Source organism: Cyprinus carpio, chromosome A17, assembly GCF_018340385.1.
Source record: "Cyprinus carpio isolate SPL01 chromosome A17, ASM1834038v1, whole genome shotgun sequence".
Taxonomy (NCBI): Eukaryota; Metazoa; Chordata; class Actinopteri; order Cypriniformes; family Cyprinidae; genus Cyprinus; species Cyprinus carpio.
In genome coordinates this window covers 17243227-17269944 of record NC_056588.1, presented here as the reverse complement: position 1 = coordinate 17269944, position 26718 = coordinate 17243227, and the positions used below count along the sequence as shown (strand labels likewise).

Genomic DNA, 26718 nt, shown 5'->3' with positions numbered 1-26718 from the left:
AGCTTGACTGTTTTAAATCTTTATTTAAATCTCTGTTATAATCAAGACATAAAACAGCGACACAAATACTCCTGATTGAGAACAAGCACAAGAACGAACAATCCAGCAGCTGTTTGGGAGATTATGTGTTTCCTCTAACTAGAGTAGAGTAACGGTTGTATTGTGTTAGATGACTATTCGATTTCTCTTTCATGAGAATTGCTTTGACATCCTGAGGCAGCGAGGCGAAGTGGCAGCTGCTCCTCTAAAGAGAAATGCCACTGTCATATTGGCGGTTCAACTCTCTGCGGGCTTGAAGTCTGTTTGTCTCAGTATTGCCAGCTTCTCATGTCAGTCTGGCTTCCCGCGCACATGCTAAGCAGGTGGTTGGATTCGATGAGTGATTTATGTCAAGGTTAAAGATTAATCACCTTGTGTACAGGATGTATAGTCATACAGTACAGGGCCTTTGTGTAGCTGAGTTGGCTTGATGGCATTTTTATTCTTCTACACGCTACCATTCAAAAAAATCTTTTTAAGAAATTAAAAGTTTTATTCATCAAGGATGCAGTAAATTGATCAAATGAGACAGTAAGGACATATATAATATAAAATATTTCTATTTCAGTTTCTTTTGAACTTTACAGAATCCTGTATTTTAGTTTCCACAAAAATATTAAGCACCACAACAGTTTTCAACATTGATGATATTAAGAAATATTTCTGAAGGATCACGTGACACTGAAGACTGTTGCTGAAAGTTCACACGGAAAAAAATAGGTTTTAAAATATATTAGAATAAAACAGAATACAGTTATCACATTACTGTTTTTTACTGTATTTTTTACTGTATTTTTTAAACTATTGTGTGCTTTATTTTAAGTTATTTAATAGTATTTTGTGAGAAATAGAACAAATTTAAGTCCTTACTCGCTTAAAATCTGTGAGCTTTATCTGTTGTTACCATATCATTAAGTGAAAAATAAATTAGTGTGTTGTGAGCAATTTCTTAGTATTGTTGTTAATTAAAAATAAAACAAGAACTATTAAAAAAATTCTGTTAATTGAAAATAAAAATGAAAACCATTAGCTGATAAGCTGAAGAAAAATATAAGAAAAATACTTAAACTTAAAAAAACATTTGAAGTTGATATATATAAACACAAATAAAAATGACAAAAGCACAAAACAAAATTACTAAAACTTAAATTAAAATTTAAATTTAAAAATTTGAATATAGGAATAGCTCATTCAAATTATTAATAAATAGTTTATAAGTGATACTAAAAACACTGCAAACATTTAGATTGGTTTTGTAAACTGGATAATCTGATTTATTGAAAATATTTTTTTTTTTACAACGGACAATTTCGTCTTATGAAGTCTTGAAATGTGGCGTCATATGAGCCACTTTTATGATAATTGTGTAGTTTATGATGCTTTAAAGCTCTACTCTTCATGCCCATACTGCAGTAATAGTAAAGTAGAAGTTGTTATTGTGCTATTTTTGTGTTTCTTTGTAGACAGATGCATAGCAACATTGTACTCACATTACATTTAATGTGTAGGAAGAGCTTCCGTGTCTTCTTTGTTTCAGATTAGATTAGATGGTTCAGATACAGTAGGTAGTTTAGATGTCAACACAAGGACATCGGAAATGGCCTTACAACTGAGCAGACGAAAGATGAGGCCTAGACTGCAAATGAAAGATTTGACTTTTTACTGCAAATCGGGTCTTCCTCTTTAATTTGTGCTCTGTGATTCATAACCATTTTGAAGTAAGTAAAGGTATATGACTGTAATTATCAAGAACCCTTCTGGAAAATCAGTTTATATTAAAAGAGGGGGTGTTTTAATGACAGTTTTATTAAAATCCTCATCCTCTACCTTGTTAGAGCGATGTTACAAGATGATAAAATTCTCAAAATAAGATTTCAGGGTTTCTTGCACTGTTAGCACAGGCTCTGAATCTACAGCATCACGGAAAAACCCCAACACAATTTATGACGACAAAACACCTTCTAATTGCGTCATCTTCACTGGCTGCATGTAAAACATAAACATACAGAGCAAACAGTGTCTTATTCAGGAATGAATGATGCTTTTAATGGCTCAGTTAAAGATTTGAATGAGTCAAATTAATTACCGTTTGCTTAAGACGTCAAGGCGGTTGTTGAATGACATCTGATTATTTGACTTTGTGCCATTATAGACGCATATAAAAATGGTGTTTTAAAATATTAAATATTACACTACCTATGTACAAGCGTGGAAAATAAATATTTATTTTTGTATTAATTTTTCCCTTCTGGTGCATATTTTTCAGTGTGTAAGTGAAGTATATATATTTTTTCATATATATTGAGTTCTGGTTTTTGGGGTTTTTGTTTTTCATGTTGACATTGGTACAGTAATGAAGCTTATAATCTCAAAAAGAGGATTGTTATGGTAAATTTGCTTTGTTGTGTGTTGGAGGGCATATTTAATTAAAATATTGAATCTATTGTGCTGTAGGGAGTTTCTATTGTTAATCAGAGCTTCTGATTAATAATAAGTTGTAGATGCATGACTGTCCAATCTGATTATGTAATTTTCTGCTGCAGGTGGAGTGTTATGGGCCAGTGGATCAGTTGGTGGGTGTGGCTAAGCAGCATAAAGGGGTGGAGCACCAGTCATCTTTGCAGTCCCAGAATGGAGATGTTGAGAGTCATGAGAACAAATCGTGTGAAGGTCGCCACCCCACACTGGACAAGAATGCTGTGGAAAACGGGCTCCCACGCCAGTCGGGCTGTCAGACCGAGTCGGCCTCTGATTCAAGCCTGAGCCCATCCCTGGAGAACGGATTTGTCTCCAGCCAGGACTCTGAGAAGTACGAAGAGGAGACACTGCCAACTCTGCCTCACAAGAAACGAGGGAGACGGAAACTGGAGCGGCCGACTAAATGTGAGTTATGCTCAGCCTTCCTTGCATCATGTTTCACAGCTGTCTGCTCACTGAGCCACTCGTGGGCCCAAGGCCAAGAACGTGTCATCGTGATGAAAAAAAAAAATTCCAGTATTTAGTCACAAAACAAGTGGGATTGTAAAATGGTTTTGAGGCTTTGCTGCTACTAATAACTTCAAGGAAAAAATATTATTGTTAAATGAGTACATTAATATGTAAATCAGAGTAATTACGCTGCCAAAAATCTAATTTGCAAACAAAAGACACCAGCCTCCCACACTGTGCACAGAAGCCATTTGGCAAGATTCTCTCTCCAGCAGCGTTTCATACAGGATTTTGTTTTCCAATAAGGGCACCGATCACCCCTGCCACATATCCATGATTTCCAACATATTTGTTTTTTCAGTACCATTCGTCACTACAAACCTGTTCTGAATGTTTGTCTTTACACACAGTCAGTAGTTACAGTAGTTAAGTTTCACTGTGCATACAAATTTGAGCTTTTTTATTTTATTTATGAAACATAAGCAGTACAGAACACACTCTGAACATCTAGAACTTCACTCACCAAGGGAACTTGGAGTATTTTTTATAGAAATACATAAGCAAGTGTTAAAATAAATAAAAATACAAAGGTTTAGTTATTAACCATGCTGTTAACAAATGTGATTAATATTTTTCTGCCATATTTAATAATATCAATTTAACATCATAACTGTTATATTCTGTTCTTTAGTATTTCTAAAAATTGATCAGAACCTTCAAACCTAATTGAATACTGAACAAATGCTGAACCTAATAATTACACACGTGCCTATTATTTTATTTTTATTAACATTATTTAGCATTATTTTATATTACATTTAACATTTAGCATTGTTTATATTTAAATCATTTTTTTTATTTGATTAACATTATTTAACAAAAATAAAACATTTATAAAACATAACATTCATTGAAATAACAACAAAAAAGCGTTAAGACAAGGAAAAAGACTATTAAAATATATTAACTATTAAAAAAAAATAATTCTCAAAAAAAAAAAAATATAACTTGAATCAAAAAATAATTTGAATGATTCCTAAAAAGCAAATCAAGTGATTTGTTTGTGAATTGCATTGTTTTTTTAAATTCTGTTGACTCTTAGTTGTCAGTATATTATCACACAGCACCTGTTTTTGTCCACAAAAGACAATACAAAATAAAATAGAGTTGACTCTTAGTTGTCAGTATATTATCACACAGCACCTGTTTTTTTTTTCATCACTTGTTACAATTCACAAGCTCACAGCTCAGCTAAAACATATGTTTATTTTTTGGCATGGCACTACAGTGTTTCTGAGATGCTCCTGAATATAGCACTACGCTCCAGTGTGATGCCAGTTGTCAGACCTCTCTCTCTCTCTCTCTCTCTCTCTCTCTCTCTCTCTCTCTCTCTCTCTCTCTCTCTCTCTCTTTCTCTCCGTACTGTACGGTCAGGTATTGACCTTGATGAGAGCAGTAAGTGAAGACCGGGTAGACAAAGCCGCATCTCTTCTGGCAGACTGCCTTGATTGGGTGCACTGCATGGAGAGACAGCAGGTCTGTGTTGTGGCCACTCTCTCAGTGGGGGCCGTGCCAGGTGTATGGCACAATGCCCAGGGCACTTACACACTGATCCTACATCAGTCTCCCTTAACCCACTTTATGACGAAAGACGCCAACATGTAGACCAATGTAAAATGCTATAAAGTCTAGACAGTCAATTTATAATTGGAAATCCAGTAAAACGTCATATACCAAATAATCAAAGTATGTGCTGTTTGCTAGCACTGCTAACAATGCTATTGTCACAGCGTGCGTCAGTCAAAGATAAGGAGAGGTGGATCTCAATGCAGCATTTATTTACAAGGTAAATAAAAGTAAAAATAAAGAAGAAGGTAATCCAAATCATGAAGAGAAATGCAACAGCAAAAAAAGACAATGTGAACTGATGAAGGATTAAATACACAATACACTGAGGAGTACAACAAGGGATAGGTGGGAACGTATTGACAACCAGCTAGACACAGTGGTAACAGAGGAAACAGGATGTAAACCAAAGACGAACACAACAGAACAAAGCCTTGACAAAATTAGAGTCCTTGACCAATAAATAGTGATAGCTATAAAGGTGCATTTACACTGACTGATTCATTGGAGCTGCCAAACATGAAAATTTGCTTACATTTATTCACCCTCAGGGCATCTAAAATTGAGGTGATTTTATTTTCTTCAATAGAACTGTGAAAAAGATTTTTAACTGAAATCATGGTCCTTGGAGATTCATAAAATGCAAGTCAACGGCTACCATCACATTGAGAAAAAAAAACAAAATAGCATATCAGACAGCACAAAATCAATACCCTTGGCTCCTGACAGTAAAGCATGTAAATAAAATAGTCTTAAACAACTCACCTTGATGCTGACCACGGTTTCCATGAAAAATCTACTTTTCTGTTCTGCTGGAAAAAAACTCACCTACATCTTGGATGGCCTGAGATTAAGCAAATGGGGGTTCCGTATTCTGCAAAACAGGTCTTGTTGCTTCCGGTTCAAGAGTTTTGTGTTCTGTTAAATATGCAGCTGTTTAAATAAATGCCTACAACAACTAGCTAGATTAGCTGATTATGTTAAAAGTCCATAGATATCACCATCAATTCACACTTTCCTCGACAAGCGGATGTAATGAGACCTGTTTTCCAGTTTGGTCAGTTGGCGTTGGACATATACCCCATTTTAATTTTTGAGTGAACTATCCTTTTAAATGGCTCTCATCTTTTAAATGACGCACTTGATAAGGACTTGTGGACTCGTAGCATGCCCCGTAGGGTGTCCCAAGTGCCACACTGTGCCCATGATGCAGCCTTTTGTCGGGCTCTCATTAGTATGAACTTTACAGCAGACAGTTATCTTAATTTTCTGTAAAGTTGCTTTGCAATGATTTGTATCGTAAAAAGCGCTATACAAATAAACTTGAATTGAATTGAATTGAATCCAGCAGTACATGTGGCAAAGTGTAGACGCTGAGGTGTAATAATTATCAAATTTCTTTGTAAGCAAAATGGACATTGCAGTGGTAATGTACAAATAAATCTGAAGTGAATCAGTCTGAACATTCAAATTGGGTAATGTGTTTTGATAGCCAGCCTTATTGGATACCTTAATATTATTGGTAGGCTGTAACTGGCTATAGCTCTTTTAATATCTAATTACAAGTGAGATTTACATGCAATAAATATAAGATGTCATTTTAACTGGTTAAGTAAAAGATGACAGTGTTTTTGAGTGATTATGCCTTTAACAAAGACACATTTAAAGAGTTCTTCACCTGTAAGGATCCCCCTAGTGTTCCTGTCCTAGAGTACTGATTGACTGTATACAGTTGTTCAGTTCTAGAGGTATAAAGAGGGAACTCTTGGGTCTGATTAGTGTGTTTTGCTGAGCTCAGTAGAATCCCATGAACAGATACCAACAACAAAGCTGCCTTTAAGTCACTACCTCTGTTTTCCAGACTTCAGTAACCCAACACGCTAAAAGATAATTGCACCTAGAAGCTGTTTGTCAATCATTAGTTCAATCCCACCAAAGATTTCATTGAATCATGAACATTGTATAGTCAAAAAGATCAATCTTACTTTGACAGAGAATGGGCAAGTACAGCCGTACCTGTGTCATTTTTATACCTCTACCTAGAGGGCACAGGACGGATTTCAGTCCAGTAAAGGGGAAATGGACGCTCTAAACATGCAGGTTGGCATGTGCTCAAACTGGCACGCCAGAGGCTTGATGGGCACAGTGTGCCAACCATGCTCACAAACCCAGTGACCTTGCCAGTCTCGGAATGAACCCCTTCCTCACCGTACAGACGGATTGTTTATTTCCGTCGAACGAATGAGAAAAGAGTAAGAGACAGAAAGATGCAGCGAGAGAGAATTTGCACATGCTGTAAATGTGAAGAGGACTCGCGGGTCGAGGCCTTTTGTTTTGGTTGGGTGTGTGTGGTACTTCACTGGCAGGCTTTTGATGGCTCTTGTGAAGAAAACAAGCTCTCAGGTTTTGCCTGCAGCCTCTCAATGCTCAAGTGTTGTGATGTGGCTGGGTGATGGACCTTTGATATACTTCAAACAGATCTTCCGTAGGCTAGTGAGTTATTAAAATGGGTGCTGTCTACTTCTTTTGGCTTCATGTCAGTATAGTGACGTCATGAATATATGCCGTGACAGATTGCCTGTAAGCCTGGTCTAAATCCCAGAGATCTATTTATATGAAGTTGTCCTGTTCATCATTTATACTTAATGATTAGCAAAATTAGCTATTTAGGATTCTTTCATGCACTCATTTAAATATTACCGTTTAAAAAAAAAAGCTGTTGTAAGTTTGGAACCAAAATAGCCTCAAAATCATTCAAATAGTATTGAACAATCGAGCTAAAATGGTCCATCTTCCTGCTGCTTTTGGCTTCTTAGCTCTTTATTTAAACTCTTTTACAAATAAATAACTTTGCACACAAATGAGAATGGTTTATTTTGGCTCAGAGATATTTTATGCCTGCTATTCCACATAAAAGCCTTGTGAAATTTTCTGTTGATGCAAAAATATCATTGAGGCCTTATACTGCAGATTGATGAAGACAGATTTCCATTGTGACAAATCCGGACTGTCAGAAACATTTCAGGTAATCGCTTGTTCTTGTGGCTGTTTCCCTTTAGACGTGGAGCACAAGGAGGACGAGGGTGGGGACTCTGCAAAGAATGAGGTAAAACTGTCTTCCTGTTGTGCGCCTGTCTGTGATATATGTGTGTACGTTTTGCTAGTTTCTGTCTGTCGAAATTCAACCTTTCCAATAATTGCTGAAGATCTCAGAAGAAAACTCCTACGAAGATGACACTAACGTGGAACCTGTTTTTCCAGCCACTTGATTATGAAAGAAATGGTACCCTAAAGGTGAAATATCAAATACACTTGGTCCTCTGCTTAAAAACAAGGGTCCCTATTCTTCACCAGCCATGGGCAGATGGGTTTTGTCAGTCCGCTCGAACCCCCTCTTAGTTTGAGAGTCCCCCACCAGCCCATTCGCAAAATGCTCCAAAATCGTTCGCAGACAAACCACCTACTTCCTTCCTTCATTTAGGATCGCACAGATAGATAAGCACTCTAAAACAGAGTGAGAAACGGTCGTTAATTTTTTTCTTTTCCTTTTTTTTTTTTGGTTTGTCCCTTTAAACAGGGAGCTCGAGGGAGGCTTCGTGGGGGAGTGGGCTGGGAAGTCAGCCTCCGTCAAAGACCCATGCCCAGAGTAACCTTCCAGGCCGGTGACCCTTATTACATTAGCAAGAGGACCAGGGAGGAGTTGCTGGCCAAGTGGAAGTTGGAGGTGAGTACCACTGCTCACCAATGTCCCAGAGGAAGAGCGATAGGGAGCCTGTCAGCATTTCTATGATAGCAGCCAGGAACGTTTGCCAGGGCGACAGAGTGCCGAATAAATTCTGCGTAAACCAAGTGTATTTGATGAGTCATTTGATCTCACATGAAGGTACCATTTATTTCATGAGACATCTTGCTGGCTTCTTCCACTGGTTTCCTCATTAAAACCGTGCACAGGCATGTTTGTTATGAATGAAGTGGCCAATCAGAGGCATTAAAATTGGTAATGTCAGTTTGTATTTTATCAGTATTGTAAATATTTATTTTGCTTATTTATATATTTGCATGCTTATTAAGTGTATTTTGCATTCGTTTTTAATGTTTTTTTTTTTTAGAATTTATACAAAATAGTAGAGTTGTAATATCCATTAAATGAAAATTGTATCAACTTTTCGGTATTGGTGTATACCTAGTTGTGATTGACAGAGCGTTTTTGTGTGGACAAAAAAAGAATAAAATAAATAATAAAATACCAGCCCATTGTAGCTCCTGGTGAGGACCAGGGTCATTCCTAGCATGAGACAGGGCCAAGTGCAAGTAGAGGATGTGGCACCCTCTTAAAGAATGGGGTTTGGTGTGGTTGTCCCGGTTGGACCACCCCAAGAACAGCCCCAGTTGGCCTTTGTACTGTTTAACTATAATACTTATTAAAGTACTTTGAAGTAATTATCTGATAAATTTAGAAAAATCCAAAATCATAAATGATAAATAATTCAAAAACACAAAAAAAAAATTAAAACATCATATCACCATTTCACTTTTTAATTTAGTCAAGTAAGTCTGTGTCATGTTGAATCTTTATACACGTTACATCTACATGCAGGGCTGAAATTGTTGTGATGTGTCTTGACTTGAACATGCAGCCAGATTTCTGTTCCACTAGTTGTACCAAAATAGGTTTCCAGAACACTACTCCTGTCTGACATTGGGCTTTCAAATAGGTAGTCCCTCCCTAGAGTTATTTTTCCAGTTTAATATGAGTTAAGGGACAAATTATGGGGTACTTGACCATTACGGTCAGATCACAACAAGAACGATAACTACAGTATAGTTCACACTAACAGACCATAATCATCAGTGTCATCTGATGATTTAAATGCCCGACTTCTTTAAAGTAAGGTGTATTCTGATTATCTCTCAATGTTTTTATCATTCAACTGTTGGAAAAAAATAATTCTGTAAGTCATTCTATCGATATTGTTCATGTGTGTTGTTATGGTTATAGTTGGACTCCACTTTTCTCAGAGAATTAGGACAATTAATAAAGCTTTATATAGTAGTTATCATTAATGTCCTTAGTTTGAACAAGCCTTTACTGATGGGGGTTGGGAAACACAGATTTGGATAATTCATTTGAATCTCTAATATCCCCCACTATGGTGAATCTCTAATATCATTGCAGGTACAGGTGGTTGACAGTTCTTCTAACAGTACTGTGTTGCATGGTGAGAACTGCTATGTTACATAACTTTTTTTTTTCCTCGGTAACCAAAGGGAGCTGACCAATCGACATCAAGCTCCCCCCGCCCCCATCTTCTTTTCTCTGGCCCTCGCCACACTGTGTTTGAGGATAAGCCATAAAAGTGTCAGAGATCCCAGAAATACGGCCAAATTAGCCGGACACACAGTTGTCTCGTGAGTGGACGTCGTAAAATTCCAGAGAAATGGGCGTTTCGCATTCTTCACACACAGAGCAGGAATCCTCCACTGGGAGCCTGGGAATTTTTTTTTCTCTGAATAGGCACATTGTGGAAGAGCCCAGATCGTAACATGTCATTTCTCTGTTTGCTCTCCGACGGTCTGTGCAGTCATGTTTTCTGGATGCACTCTGCACCGGACAAAACAATGCAGCAGGAAACCCTATTGAAAGGGGCCTTGACATGTTTCCTTCCTCTGGCTATGAGGCCTGAGCCGCATACAGTCAGCAGAGCTTTGTTAGCGTTGGCCCTAAGGGGGGTATAAAACCCAGCCTGCTTTCACTTTCTGTAAGTGAGGGGTATCATGTCTCCTTTTTTTTTTAAAGAAGTACCCAACGCTACAGTAGATTCCTCTTTCCCACCCCCATCCCGTTCCCTTCACTCCTCCCCCACTCCCCTCGCTACACTCTCTGCAGTGGAAATGAACTCCGTACTATGGATATAAGGGTGAAGATGAGGTTTACAGCGAATTTCCAGCGCTGCTTTGCAAGACAGCCCTCCTGGACAAGCTTGCAAACATTCTGCAAGTCCTCTCTAGCCAACCAGAATTCCTTTTGGGAACCACCTGACCCTGAATTCCCAGACAAAGAAATGTTCATGCTTTCTTTTTTTTTTTTCTTTTTTTTTTTTTTTTGAAGCGGTCTCCAGTGAGCCAAGAGTGGGGTTAGAAAAAAAGCGACTCACACATTGGATTTAAAGTGCCGAGTGCAGGCGTGTATGGGTAGGTCGGCTGACATGTTTGTTGTTGATAGTGCAGGGGACAGTGTGCATGTCTGAGTAGACTTGCTGGAAGAGGAATATGCTGACTTCAGGTATTTCCAGGAGACTTGTTACGGACCATCTGCCCCGGGTAGCTTAAAGGAAACCCATCTCTTTAAAACCAGAGTGCCGGACCGAGCTTAAAACATTGCAAGTACAAGACAAAATGGTTTGCTTAAAAGTGTTTTTTTTTTTTTCTCTAGCCTTTATGTTATCAAAGGGGGATTGCAGAGAGCTGAATGTATTTCCTGTTTTACTACCTCTGCAGGATGTTGTGCACAGGGCAAATCTTTGGCTTTGTTCACGTTTGAAAGTTTATGCTTAGTTTTTAAGTGTGCCATGATATGACAGTGTGCTTTTTGTGGTTATTTATACAGTTGGGTTGTAGAGACATAGCATGTTTAAGCTCAAACTAATGCTTTCAAACTTGTTTTAAAAGGAGAGTTGTGCTTTTGGGCTTGAAAACAAAGATGATATGCTTTTTTCCGTCTGTCAGATTTGGGTCAGTACCGTAAACGCATAAAACTGTCAGCAGTTGCCGCTTGTGTTGAAACGGAAATGCGGTGCATGTCTTTTTAAGGATATGCAAATATGAATGAACCGAGTGAACCCAGGAACCGCATGTGATTAGTGCACTGCCAGCACTCGCTCATACTCTGAGTCAAGGCTGCACAGACTGAAGCAGGCAGACTTTTGCACTTCAGCTTTTGACGATTCATCCGCAATTTAAGGAAATAACAGATTTTAGACTAAAATAATTTTAAGCAGCTTGAAGCGAACAAATAAAGAGAAGGCTTTAAAAAGTTTTAACATTAGGGTACTTAGACTAAGACTCATTTAGCATGCCTGACCTCTGCTGCACTACTAATTACTGAGTCTTTAATGGACCCAGCACAATCACAAACTAAATGCATCCTCTATTCTCTGGACTTGGGAGGCTAAAAAGTGAACAGACTTTGTTCGGTATCTCACAGAGTCACATCAAAATAAATGCGATTGTCACACAGTGGCGATACCCATTCAACCCCTGCCTGTTGGAATTATAGTGTGCACTGCTGTGCTGCCGACGTTTGAATTAATTCAAACTGATTCTTCATATTGTTAAAAGTTTAAGGGAAACATTGTTTATTAAACATTATTTATTTGAAAACGGTTCCACGTTTCCTTTTTTTTTTTTTTTTTGTGCTACATCAGACATACAGACATATCATTTGTCAGCAGTGTTTAACAAGCTTGGGTTTTTAACATTTAAAATGCAGTAAAAAAAAAAAGAAATAATATGTGTGTGTGTGTGTGTGTGTATATATATACATATATATATATATATATATATATATATATATATAATATATATATATATATATATATATATATATATACACACACATATGTTCTTTTTTATTAAAAATAATATTATTGTTTTAGCATTTTGTATGATATAATTAATGCAATATACCTTGAGGCAATAGTTCACCTGAAAATGAAAATCTGCTGAAAATGTACTCACCCTCAGGCCATCTAAGATGCAAAATGTAGAGTTTGTTTCTTCGTGTGAACAGATTTGGAGAAATTTAGCATTACATCACTTGCTCACCAAGAGATCCTCAGATTGAGAGTTTAAACAGCTGATAAAATCATCACAATAATCCTCACAACGACTTGTGTTTTATAAACAAATCTATCATTAAAGTGCCAATATTATGCCATTTCCAATATTGCCTTTCATGCAGTGTGTAACGTAGCTGTATGTGAATGTAAATGATCAGCAAAGTTGTAAAGTTGAAAATGCATGATAAATAAAGTTATTGACTCCTAAAATAAAGAATCAACTCTCTGCAGCCTAAACGAGTCGTTAGTAATTCAAATCCCACATCCGTGACGGCTACACGTCACTGGGTAAAACATTTGCATAATTTCCACATATGTTCTACGTTGGCCGGCAGCGGACTTGCCAACGCCCACAAAAACGTAATTTTACTTATGACTGCTTCTCTAATCTCGGGGAGTTAAAAATAAAATAAAAAAATCTTAAATTCAACGCGGGATTCACTAAATTCTTGCTTGATATTATTTTTTAAGCTGTTGGAATAATAAAAATTAAAATAATATGAATGTATTTTTTTTATAATTTTATTAAAATATTAATATTAATTTATATTTGATTATGATTAGGGATGCACTAATGTATCGGCCGCCGATATTTATTGCCCGATTTTTTTTACAATTTTACAACCATCGGCATATCGGCTATATAAGGCTATATACTTTATTAAGTTTATTGCGTCCTTTTTCACTCCAAAAAAGTCCCCATAAGAGCTAAACAAAACACAGCACGAGAAGTGCACATTAAAACTCTCTCTCTCAGTTGCATTATCATCAAATTACAGCAAATTACACAAAACACATTACAACTAACAGTAAACAAATATATACAGATATCATTCCTTTTCGGGGGGTGCTTAATAAATTGACAAACTTTAAATCCGAAGAACTGCACACTTTCATTACCCATATAGCTCCTTAGACTGGAAAACCCGTCAAAATAAGAGTCCCGTCTCAGTAAAGGATTATTTAAACTTACAAAAAAATATTAAAATGTATACAAAAACAAATTAGAAGATTAATCATAATAAAGTCTGTTACAACAAAGAAGGATTAATATGTATTTAATTTTATAATTTGTTTACTTTATTTCTGTACCTGAAAACTGTTAAACCTACCTAAAAAGCACTGTTTATTTAATATGTATCTTTGTTCTGTTGTATTTATGTAGGCTTGCTGAATGTTAAATGGATCCAATCCGTGTTTATTAGAAATTATTTGATGATGCACAATAAAACTGTTAGTATAATTTGAACTTGATAATTTAAAACATGATCAAAATACTATCTATGTTGATCCCAAAATTTCAAATAAGAGAGGAAGTGACAAAAAAATCCAACTGAATCATCCAATAAGTTATTCTTAAAAAAATAATCATAAACGACCCCAAAAAATCAAAAAAGTACATCAAAAACCCTTACCAAAAAGTAGTATACTTCAAGTTTATTTTATTAAGTATACTTAAGTAAAGTTCAAGTATATTTTGACTTTTTGTATAAGTATAAGTCAAGTATACTTAATTGTCATTATAAGTATATATCTTAGAAGTACATAAAGCCAATTTCTGAGAAGTACATAAAAAGTAAACTAAAAGTATACTTTCCTATTTTTAGTTTAAAATAAGTATACTAATAGCACACTTGAATAAACTTCTTTTTCGTATGGGTAATTATGATTCTTTCTACCCCAAAGAAGCTATATTGTAACTGTATAGCATGCGGTGTGACACAATACTGTTTTGTTTGTAATTTTCAACCCAAACTAATGATTCCAAGACTATCGTTCTTACCACATTCATTCTTGCTCAAAAAACTCATCTGTGTTAGCCAGCTTGCTAATGTTAGCTTGTTGACATATTTAAATGATCTCTATTAGCAACTATAATTTTCAGTTTATCACAGAAAGCGAATAGTTAAATTTGTAAGGCATATAAGTAATACTGTCTTTTCATGCTTATGTCATATGAACTGCAACACATTCAAAGGGCTGAACATGCAAAATAATAGGCCTACAGGCATCAATTTGCAGTAGCTGATCATGGAATTGATTTGAATCATCATGGTATATAATAAATTACAATAAGGTTGGGAAAAAAAAAATTGCTAGAGGAGCTTTCTTGGAAAAAAGGCTTGGTTGATCATTGTAATGTGGAGAGCAGCTTAAGGCTATGGGTGTTTCCTTTCAGATATAGGTAATGCTCCTAAAGCCTGAGCTGTCCTATAATACAACACACCAGCTTTAACACAGAACTTAAAAAAAAAAAAAAAAAAACACTTTCTTACAAGGTTACCCTTCTTAAATTTCAGAATTGGACTTATGTGCCCTGTGTATAAGAGCTTTAACTAAATATGTTAGTTTATCACTTCTGTAAGCTTCTATATTTTTTTATGTGGCGTTTTTTTTTTTACTTAAATGAAAGTACTGCACTATAGATAGCATTACAGTACATCCACATTTTTAGTCCCATAGTGGCTTAAAAGTAAGTTTTCTTAGTGCTGATGTTGAGATTTACATCTCATTACTTCAGTGGCTGGAGGATATTCTTTGTTAGTTAGAAATGTAAGACTTGGACTAGTATCAGAACCATTCTCTCAAAATACATCTCAAGATCTGTGTTTTTAATATTTTAAACTTTTTTGATCAAATATTTCTTCCTCTGTGTATTGGATAACCATACTGCAAACTATGCCAATAAATGGAGAACTTTCTAAATCTTTATAAATGTATTTATTCAGTGAATAGCAAAGCTCAAGTGATTTCAACAGTACAGCTTGCTTTTTTCTTTGTATTATCATATACACCCAAAACTTTATATAAACTAAGACTTAAGTCTCAGTTGTTGTTTTTTTTTCATACTCATACACAACAACACTGGTTATTTAAAGCTCTCTGTTGTGCATGATATATTGCTGATATATATTGTTATTCCTGAGCTGGGGCATGTGTTTGTGGCTGACAAAGACTGTAAAGTACTGTACTCCTGGAACCTTCCCCCTTTCCTTCCTTCTCGTTTCCCCCTCCCTCAATTCCAAGAGCCAGACTTGCTACAGTGAGGCCCCTGAAGAGGGGCATTTACAGCTGGGGGGAAAAAAACACGTCCAGAAGCAAATCTCTACTTATAGCCGCAATGCTTTCTTCTCCTCCCCCAGTTTTTGGGCAGTCAATTTTATATTGATTTCTTCATTTTTATATATAAGTAGCCATTTTCCTCTTCCTGAGTCTACATTCTTCTCTCCCTGTCACTGTACATTTTGATACACTTAAGTTGCCTGCAGTATTGGCTGCCTCTGTCATTATTTATCGGTTTTGACAGTCCTGTAGTATCTATGATAGCTTTGAAAGCTTAGGGGGTTTTTCAAGTCAGAAGTTATGTGTGGGTTTTATATCAAAAGCAGGCATTTTTACTCTTCATCAGTCACATAGGGTGAGTTTGGCTTGTTGTGTGGAATGTAAATTGTGTACCTTTCAAGTTAACAGAGCATGTGAGATGAAATCAGTCGTGGGTAGCTCAAGATAATATTTTCTTTAAATAAGTGTTTCAGATTTCAATTATACTCTGATTTAATCTTATTTATATGCTTGCCTTTAAATGATTGGACTAAGAATACATTAATGTTAACTCAAGCCACTGGTGTATGACAGAAAATCTTATATATGGTACAAGTAATTGAGCATCATGGTAACAGTAGACACCATAATGTAGTTATTTTTGATAGAATAAAAAAAAAAAAAAAAGATTTATATTGAATGACCATGATGTAATGTCTAGTACTGAATAATCTAGTGATTAAAAATAATTTTGAAATAAAAAATTCTGCATTAATTAAAAAAATGCATAACTATGAAAACTGTGTGAAACTATTTGCCTCATGAATATATCTAATATGGTATAAACAGTATAGCAACATCTCAATGTTATTACCATTTCATTCGATCTCAGCCTTTGTGACTCTGAGGTCCCCGCTTTGTCACATCCAAATATTTAATAGAACTTAATGATTTTAAGCTTTAAAACATTGTTCCTTTAAAGGAAAAAAAAAACAATAAATATTGAACAAAGGAAACATTGATGTAGAATTTGTTAGACATTCTTTGTAACTTATTTGTATTCTGAAATAACTTTGGTAAAACAAAGTTTTACTTTTTAAAAGCATTTTAAATACTGCTGCCACTCTAATTGCTACTGCTTTGTTATGAAAATTAGAAACTGTCAAATCTAACAAATATCAGTTAAGTACAGTATGGAGTCCCTCAAGGCTCTGTATTATGTCCTCTGAAGTTTTGCGGGTCTTCCTTTAGGACAGCCTAGCTGACAGCCACCTCCGAGAATTTTTAGATGTCTCCCTATTTTACACACTAATAAGTTGATGAGTTGAATCAGGTGTTTTAATTAATGAGACATCTAAAACATTCTGTTGGAGACATCAGGAAACATGGGATTAGCTTTCATTGTTATATTTATGATGCATCTTAATATTTCCTCTATACCACATACCTCAGTTTTCCAAGTTGAATTAAGGACATTGAAGAGTGGGTACAGTGGACAGCAATTTCCTACTAATAAATTCTGACAAACAGCTTATATCCATTGGACATAGAACTATAAATATTGCGACTCAAATGCAATTTGCACCTGGAAAAATTCATTATGATCATCTTCTACACTTAAGGACCTGAATGGTACACTTGACAGCAATAGAGTTTTTAGTACAGTATTCTTCAACCTTACAAACATTGCTAAGTTACGAAACATGTTTTGCTTGTTCATTTTAAAACAACATGGGTTACGAACAGCGCTATACAAATTTAAAATTGACTATTTTTAGACATCTTGCAGCTCCTTTGGAAGTTTACTCAGGCTCGGTTGAGAACCACTGGTATATACCACCATACTGCCCAGTACTGCAGAGATAAATATATGCATATATACATAAAACCGCTTTCATAAACTTAAATATTCTTTCCACAGTTAACCACTGTCAAGGACAAACAGCCTGGCACATATGGCCCAGCTCAACGAAGCAGCCAGTGAAGCTATACAGATATTTATAAACTACAGTGGGGCTTCTTAATTTGAGGCCACATGTTTCTACTCCACACTTATCCTGTCTATTCATGCACACTCATGAGCTCTTGGCTCCAGAGCTTCACTCCCCCCTCTGTGGGCTTATATGAATGTATAGTCACTGTAATGGAGGGAGTGAGCTAAAGAGAGACATAGGGAGAGCTTTTTGGGGACGGTTCCAACCATTTTCTCCACACACAGACACATACATACACACACACACACACACACACACACAGGTGACTCTGCCAGGTTTACGTGTGTGTGAGTGAAATTGGAGATGGAGTTGGACCCCAGCAGCAGAGAAACTACAGCTGTGAAAGAGATTCACGTGCGAGTGAGAGAGAACGAGAGGATGAGAGAGGTGCAGCTGTTGGGGATTTGTTGTGAGCTGCTTAAGTCATGGCTTGGCTCGTGTCCTCTGTTTTTGACCTAATAGCTTAGAGTCAGGTTGGACAAACTCGCTGAACTCTCCAGCGTGCATCCATCTCAGCCACGGGGGGAGCTCTCATTGTTACGAAGTAATCGCTCACAGCTTTCACTGCAATGAAAAGGGTACTGTTTTCACAGGTTTCTGCCACTTATCACACTCAAAAGGGGGGCACTTGTGCTTTATCGAAAGGATGGGGATATTTGTGTTGGCACGTGGGATTAAAGTACTATAAACAAACCGAGCTGTCACCATTACTCAAGCGCTGAACTGTGCTATTCTCAGGAAAGCCACTGCTGTTCCATGTGCTTTACCTCCTTCTCTTCCTGTCCCGCTGTTCCCTACATTGCAGGCAGAAAAGAAGGCAAAACTGGTGTCTGTGATGAACTCAATGGAGGACCATGGCGAGGTAGAGTCAGAGCCTCAAAAAGACAGCTCCATAATCAACGTCCCACTACTCTTTCCTCCACCAACGCAGCAACCACCACAGCCTCAAGCTCAACCTCAGACCAACCTCAAACCCCTGCCTTCACCCCAACAGCAACCTCCACCATTCCAACAGCAACCGCAGCAGCAGCCTACAGATCCAGCCTCTCCAACTGTTGCCACCACCCCAGAGCCCGTATCTATAGGGGACAGAGACAAGACCTTACCCAAGTCCACTGACACAGAGTCGGAGTACGAGGTACGAGTAGCTTCCTCATCCTCATGGTGGTTTGAAGTTCATTGTTTTGAAATATTGTATACAATCCTGTAGAAATTTTGTGATTTGGGTGGTTTGTTCTACAGTTGTAGCTTATTTGGTTAGCCAGATAAGTTCTGGAATAAATGTAGGATTTCCTGTTGTTCAAAGACTGCTTAAAGTTTATTTCGTTTCGTTATCAAATCAAAATAACTGACTTTGACAACTGCTTGCTGAAAGGCCAATTATTCTCTGAGAAATCCCAGGATTATGCCATGTTATCCTGGAACTTATCCGGCTAACCAGATTTGAAAGCTAGGTTTAAATAATGGGGCCTGTCTTCTGCTAGAGAGTTTGTTTCATATGACTTTTGGGAGTAATTTGAAACTATTGTAGTACAGCTCTTTGCCTTAAGGTGCGGTCACATCAACACATTTTCTGCAAGATTTTGTGTGCAAAAAAGGTCCACTGTCTATAGTCAGTAGTGTAGAGATGAAGCACCTCTCACATAGAAGACACTTTCAAACCAAGCAGCTTTCTTTTGATCATCTTGGCGAATCCACGTCACCAACTCGAACTTGTTTCAAAATTTGAGTAAGAAAACATTTTACCCTTATCACTTACAAAAATTTGACAAACAACGGTAAATGTGACATCATCTTTAGACTTCAGAGTTAAAAACCATCTTGTGAGGGTGGTTACACCAGAACATCAGTTTACTACAGCTACTGTAGTTCAACTGTCAGGATTAAAGGTTTATAGCAATTTATAGCAATCACCTTAGAGTTATCATACAGGCTGAAAGTCAAGACACTAAAAATAAATATAATTAAAGATAATGCAAAAGACACAGGTTATGTTATGGCCAGTACAGATTTTAATGTATTTATGTAATGTGATTGAAATCATCCATCCTTTGTTTGTGTATTGCAGGATGGCCGAGGTTTCGGCATTGGTGAGCTAGTCTGGGGAAAGTTACGAGGATTCTCCTGGTGGCCTGGACGGATTGTGTCCTGGTTAATAACTGGACGCAGCCGGGCGGCTGAAGGAACCAGATGGGTCATGTGGTTCGGTGACTGCAAGTTTTCTGTGGTATGTTTTGTATTCAGTCTTGTAGCAGAAGGTGTACAACAAATTAATTCTTAAGGGAATTATTTTAATGTTCAGGAAACAATGCATGTTAAAGCGATAATTCACCCAAAAATGAAAATTCTGTCATCATTTACTCACCCTCAGGTTGTTCCAAACCTGTATGAGGTTCTTTCGTCTGCTGAATGCAAAAAAAGAGATATTTTGGAGTGCTTTCACACTAGCGCTTTTGGTGCACACCCGGGTTCGATTGACGTTAGAGTTCGGTTTGTTTGGATGATGTGAATGCTGTCTTCTGAACTCGGGTGTGCACCCGCAAACCGTACATTTGCAGTACATTTGTAAGACAGATATAAGTGATATTATGTACTGAAGCTTTGTAAACAAAAAGAACGGTTCAATAACGTAAATATATAAAAGTGCAGAGAGCAATGTTATGCATTTGCCGCCTTCTCCTGCACTGTCGTTACTAAGCAACGGGGTAAACAGCTGCTGGCTTGATGACGCAAATGAACCGCGGTTCGGACCCAAATAAAATAATATGAACGCAGTCCAGCAGGGGCAGGGGTAGGGGGGAGCAATCGAACTCGGGTTCGGACCAGGCAAGCGAACCAAGTTTGAAAGCACCCTTAAAGAATGTTAGTAACCAAATAGTTGCTTTGCATTGACTTCTATACAATTTTTTTCCTTCTATGAAAAATGCTATGTAAGTCAATAGCTACCAGCAACCCTTTTTGGGGTGAACTACCCCTTTAAGCTTTTGTCACAGAATTTGTGCAATAATGTTGGCAGTATTCTTCTATACTCAACATTATGCTACCATTGCTGTTGACAGGGGTTGCATTGTAACCTGAAGCATGTTGGAAATGTTTTGTTTAATTTTTTTACCTGGTAGGTCTGTGTTGAGAAACTGTTGCCTTTAAGTTCCTTCCACAACGCCTTTCACCAGCCAACCTACAATAAACAACCAATGTACAAGAAAGCCATTTTTGAGGTGCTACAGGTAGGAATTTGTTTGTGGTACAGATTGAGGATTACACAAATCTCATTTTCTCTAGTTTATTGTTATATATTACATATTCATATCTCATACCAGCAAAAATCTCTCTAAAGAAAATGTTTGAATGCCGTGCTTTGCAGGTAGCTGGCACTAGATCAGGCCAAAACTTCCTCATGTGTACAGTGAGTGACGACACTGACCCTTCCAAACTAGTAGACATGCAAATCAAAAAGATGATTGAATGGGCCATGACAGGATTTCCACCCACAGGACCTAAAGGTCTAGAGCCGCCTGAAGGTAAGACTGCTGTTGTTTCATATTGTTATACATACATGTATATCTGCTTGCTTGTCTAAGAAAAATGTCAAGCTTGTTGAAAGGGATAGTTCATCAAGAAATTAAAATTTTGTCACTTACTCACCTTCACATGCTGCTATTTTTTTAGTAGAACACAGAGACTTAAATCCTAGTATAACACAAAAACATAAATAAAGTGCTCAAACCACATGACATCAAAAACCACAAGAATCTATTGCAGCAGATCATCACTGACATTTCAGCGCATCACACACTACAAGATTTTATAAAGATTTTCATGCCCAAGGGAGTGCCTCACATGATCTCATGCAGCAGATCATCACTGACATTTCAGCGATGTTTACATATGTTAGCTAGTGTGCTAGCAGCTTTTACACTCTTTGAAATTACACATACAGTAACTTTATTAAAAAAAATACACAAACACTCATTCCATGCAACAACAACCTCCAAAAGCACCCTCACAACCTCCCCTATCCGTACAGAAGCTTGTTTTGCAGTCACATATTGGCTGTTGTGAAAGTACTGATGTAATTAATCATAGCCGTCATCATCCCACTTTAAAATCCTAAATATCAAACATGTATGTTTGATATTAATCTGGGCGGCCCCGATTTTGTGTGAGAGCAGATCGGGAGGTGCTGCAAGATTCGATCTGCAAACGCCTCACATTACGAGACAATCCTCGAGTATTTTTTCTCTGATTCTCGGGAGGGGAAAATCTGGGATAAATCTGCCTAAATCTCCTGTAGTGTGAGCCCAGCTTTAGTTTCTTTTTCAGTGGAACACAAACCTACAGTATGTATTTCCATGCAACTCTGTTGCAATGACAATCTATAATGACTGAATTTGTTAAGCTCCAAAAATTACAAAAAACACAATAAAACTGGTCTGTATGATTTATGTGATACAGTATATTCCAAATCTTCTGAATTTACAATATAGCTTTGTGTGAGAATCATAATAAAATTGAAGCCGCTATAACTTCCCCCCTCCAGTGAGCTGCTAACTTAAGACCCACAGTGACTGAATCACTGATTCAGATGAGTTGAACTTGAGAACTGGATCAGTGAATGAATCATTCATTTTAGTTCTAGTTCTTCTCAAAGAAACACTTTATTGGGCTCGAAAATCAAAAACACAACAATCAGGTCTCACCGATTCTCATGTCAACAGCTCACTGAATGGGAAGTTTTCATTGATTTCACTGATTTAATTTCTGTCTGGTTTTCCCGCAAAGCTCTATTGGTTTCAGAACATTTTTAATATAGCGAACGATTCATATGGACCATGTTTATTAACCCTTTTTTGTGTGTGTGTTGCTGGCATTCATGGTTACTATGAACTGTCATACAATGACAAACATACAGATACAGGAAAATACACACATGCAGATTCTTCAAAATATCATGTTTTGTTAATCACTTTTCATTTTTGGCTGAAATTGTTCCATGTTGTTCAGGTTTCTCCGTGTTATAATAGTTTTAGTTGATCCTGTCTCTAAAGGAAAGGTTGAATTTTTTTTGTATGTTGTTAACCAGATATGTGCAACCTGGTGTGATTTCTGATGGTCACAGTTCCTTATTTCAGAGTTTTTTGAGAATTTTGGCTTATGAGTACAGGTGTAGATGTTTATCCATTAAGCCTATACACATGCCAGCCCACCAGGAATTAAGCTCTGTCACTGGTTAAATCAAAACAATCCTGACCGCCGGACGTTTACATAGACACACCACATAATCCATTGACGAATACGTACCATTGTGCCTTTTTCAGAGGAGCGTATCCCCTACAAGGAAGTATATCCAGAGATGTGGGCAGAACCAGAGGCGGCGGCCTACACGCCCCCACCAGCAAAAAGGCCCCGCAAGAGCACAGCCACAGAGAAACCCAAGGTCAAAGACATCATCGACGAGCGGACTCGAGGTGAGCGGATACTCTAACCGAACCAGGTCAGCGAGTTCAAAGAGTTCTCGCTGGTAAACACACACCCACACATGCTAAATCAGGATTAGCACTCTCATCTACTCTGCTAGCAGAGTAAACACAGGAGGGTGTGTCTGGATCTATGACAGGGGTCTCGTCTAATCCTGCAAGTTTAAAGAGACACGTTTTGTATTGAATTGTGGCACATGTTTAAACATAGCTTTCACTTACATATTGTCCATTTGTTGTTTCTGTAATACATGCTAAAGCTTTCAAAATAACTTCCCATGCTTTAGGGCAGGAAAACCTAACAGTAGTAAAGAGACGAGCTGTTAAATCAGCAGGGAGCTTTATTAAACAATCAAACAGAGGAAGACTGGAGCAGACTTGCACCATCTCCTTTGTGGGTTACATGTAGAGCCAAGAGCTTCACTCCACTTGCAACAGTTTGGTAGTTACAAATGGCTTTATTTTTTACCTTAGTTATCAGACATGCTTAATATTTAATAGTAATAAAAAAAACTATTAAAAAGTGGTGCAATAGAAATCTCATAACAAAAAATATATAATTATTATTATACACAACTAAAAAAAAACTGTACTCTACAAAAATATATTTTAAAATGCAGTTTATTAGAGCTGAATTATAAACATATATAAATACATTCTTCAATTTCATTCAAAAAAGCAATTTTGCTGCTTTGGTATAATCAATGAGTTTTTTTCTTCACCACAGCACTGTTGCTGCTTTGGTATAATCAATGAGTATTACAAAAGGCATTATACAAACTGAAATTTAAAATAAAAAAAAATGTAATTGAACTTAATGCTTTATTATACCTTCAAAATATCCAGAAAAGGACAAAGAAATAGGTCAAGCAAATCTAGTAATTGCTGTTTGGGTGACACTTTTGAACTAATGTCGACTAGTATGATGAACTGTTATGTCTTGAGATTAACAAATGTCAATGTGGCAACTGGAATATTTGGCTCAGAGCCTTGCATAATTAATTTTTAATTCAGTTCAGCACTCGAGATTTTCAATTATTCAGCTGTCCATCATAACTTATTTCTGACATTTAATATATTTAATATGTAGTACCACTACAATCAGCAGCATTATTTTAGTTCATAAAATGTATGGCATGCTTTGAAATTAATGTTTTGAATATTAAATAATTTAACCGTCAAAGTAATGTAAATGTAAACATTTCCATTCAATGGGATGTCAAGTTAAAAATGGGCCAAATGTCTGAAACACTGGGAGGCTGTTCAGTTTTTTAATGTGTTTATTGTCTTTTGTTTTTCAGAGAGGCTTGTATACGAAGTTCGTCAAAAATGTAAAAGCATTGAAGGTATGTGTTACACATACAGATTGAGATGTGTTTCATAACAGGCTGTCTGACAGTGTTAGAGCCTCTGCTAATATCTCTCTCACTTTGAACACTTCCAGACATCTGCATCTCCTGTGGCAGCCTTAATGTTTCCCTGGAGCACCCACTCTTCATTGGAGGAATGTGCCAAAGCTGTAAGGTAAAAGCCAGGAAATTCCTGCTTCCTACTTCCTTGCGGGCTTCTTTTACACTAACGGCAGATGCTATTTTGTCCGTGCCTTCTAAAAAAACAAATGTTTCATACTGTATGCTGTACATCATTTGCAATGCAAAACATTTAATAAAAAATCAAGTACAAAGACAAACTAGGTATAAAGCAGTCACATAAATAGTATTTGTTAGTTAATGCAGTTTGTTTGTTACATTGGAGTAAAAAAACTTGGCTTTAAGTTATGCTAAAGTTAGAGTATGATCATTTTAATCCCACTCTCAATATATATTCTACTATTAAGTTAATTGAAGCTATTTTCTTAAAATAAATAATTTTACTGGAACTCGTTGCGTTAAGTAGGGATGCACAAGATATTGGAAGCATATCAGATACCAAGTGATATTAGTGATTTTTTTCATTAGTATTTTATTTATTTAGATATGCTTAATTGTAGACACTTGTTCATACCTATTTTTATTTAAATGTGATTATTTAGATTTACTCCACCAAACACATAATTAATAAACATACTTCATTAAAATAAAAGAAATCAAAATAGATTACATTTACATTTCTCTTACTGTACATTAATTATAATGTTGTGATTCCTTAATTGACATTTGACAAAATTATTTGTTCTATGCATTTAGAGAATAGTTTTTTTAATATCAAGCATTTAACGGTTATCAGACATCATTAATGTAACGTGTTGTGCTAATTAAAGCACACAGTGAAGGAGTATTATTCAAAAAGAGTCTTTTAAATTATAAATCCACAAGGAATACACAGGAGCATCGCAGGAGCAAACGTAGCACACACACAATGGTTAGGCAAATAACCGGCCAGGACCTGACAGAACAGGGAGTATAAATAAAGAGACTAATGAATGAGTGGCAGCCCCAAATCGTAAGTAAACATAGAAATAAATCAGGACTAATTGGAAACCAGGGCCACAGAACTAAACACGGCAGGTGAACAGGAAGAAAGAGAAACACGACAAAAAGTCTGTTACCGTTGCAATAATAATATTGGCCAGAATTTTAATATTGTTGCATCTATAAGCAGGGGTGTCAAACTCAATTCCTGGAGGGCCAGAGCCATGCAGAGTTTAGGGTTGCACTTTATTTTACAGTACGTGTACTTACATGTACTTATAGTGTACTTACAGTGTATTTATCTAAGAAAGTTATGGTAATACAATGTAACTACATGGGTTAGGGTTAAGTTTAGGGGTAGGTTCAGGGTTAGTACCTAGTTATTACATAGTTATTGTAATTACTAAAATAAGTACATAGTATGTAGATGAGGAACAGGACTGTAAAATAAAGTGCTACCGAGTTTAGTTCCATCTCTGCTCCAACGTACATACCATGCAGTTTTCAAATAAGCCTGAAGGACTTGATTAGTTGGATCAGGTGTGTTTAATTAGGGTTAAATCGAAACTCTGCAGGGCTCCGGCCCTCCAGGAATTAATTTTGACACCCCTGTAAGAAAAATTGATGAGGACATTGAAGATTTCTATGAAGATGCTTATTGCAGCACAGCAGTGACAAAGTACATGTAGTACCTTGGGTTCAACAGAGTCGGAATGAACCCCGAACATCCTAAACTCAAACCTTTTTAAACAGTTAGAGTTTACTACCCTTAATGTCAATGAAGTTGCTCCTTTCGTAACAGCTGTAGTCTGTATGTTAATGAAGTTCTCGGTGTCCCACACCCGTTCCTATTCTATAACTGGTCACCATTTGCTCAAGATGTAATCATCCCAAATGATCTAGAAACAACATAACTGTTGACTTTCATCCTTTCTATAATAATTAAGCCATTTTGGGAATTAAGCATATCAAACATCTATTGTGGAGTGGAATCTGGGTCGGGGCAGACGATAGTTTCTTACAGTCCCCCCTTTGATGCTCTTGGCCCAAAAGAAGCATCACACTCACTCCCGTTACACAGGTTACACTGGGAAGGTGCCCAGTGGTGGTGAAGTCCTGCCTTAGGTTGTCCCCCTCTGGCCACTGGAGAATCTTACCTGTCATTGGGTCATTACCTCATGCACACTGGTTATTGCTCCATCCAATTAGGCATAATTTATCATAGAGACTTTTCTAACATTTGGCAAAATTAAATGCAAACATTTTCTTGGGTTTGGGAGAGGAGCACATGAGAACCATAACAACAAAATCAATTTTCTAAATGTACTAAACATTAGGACCATACAAACATAGCCAAAGCCTA

General features: G+C 36.8%; 1 protein-coding gene across 10 annotated transcripts in view; it reads left to right on the top strand.

Moving 5' to 3' along the window:
* LOC109073495 (DNA (cytosine-5)-methyltransferase 3A-like) overlaps nt 1-26718 on the top strand; it is a 54679-nt gene that overhangs the window by 17546 nt on the left and 10415 nt on the right. For 5 of the 10 annotated variants that reach the window (XM_042774276.1, XM_042774272.1, XM_042774275.1 and 2 more), the window contains 10 exons: nt 2583-2922; nt 7653-7699; nt 8171-8317; nt 18258-18605; nt 19536-19694; nt 20587-20694; nt 20832-20988; nt 22786-22935; nt 24246-24290; nt 24389-24468. In XM_042774276.1, the coding sequence (XP_042630210.1) occupies nt 2583-2922; nt 7653-7699; nt 8171-8317; nt 18258-18605; nt 19536-19694; nt 20587-20694; nt 20832-20988; nt 22786-22935; nt 24246-24290; nt 24389-24468 (1581 nt within the window). The remainder of the gene's footprint in view (nt 1-2582; nt 2923-7652; nt 7700-8170; nt 8318-18257; nt 18606-19535; nt 19695-20586; nt 20695-20831; nt 20989-22785; nt 22936-24245; nt 24291-24388; nt 24469-26718) is intronic. The other 5 variants (XM_042774277.1, XM_042774274.1, XM_042774279.1 and 2 more) reach the window with 3 other exon arrangements.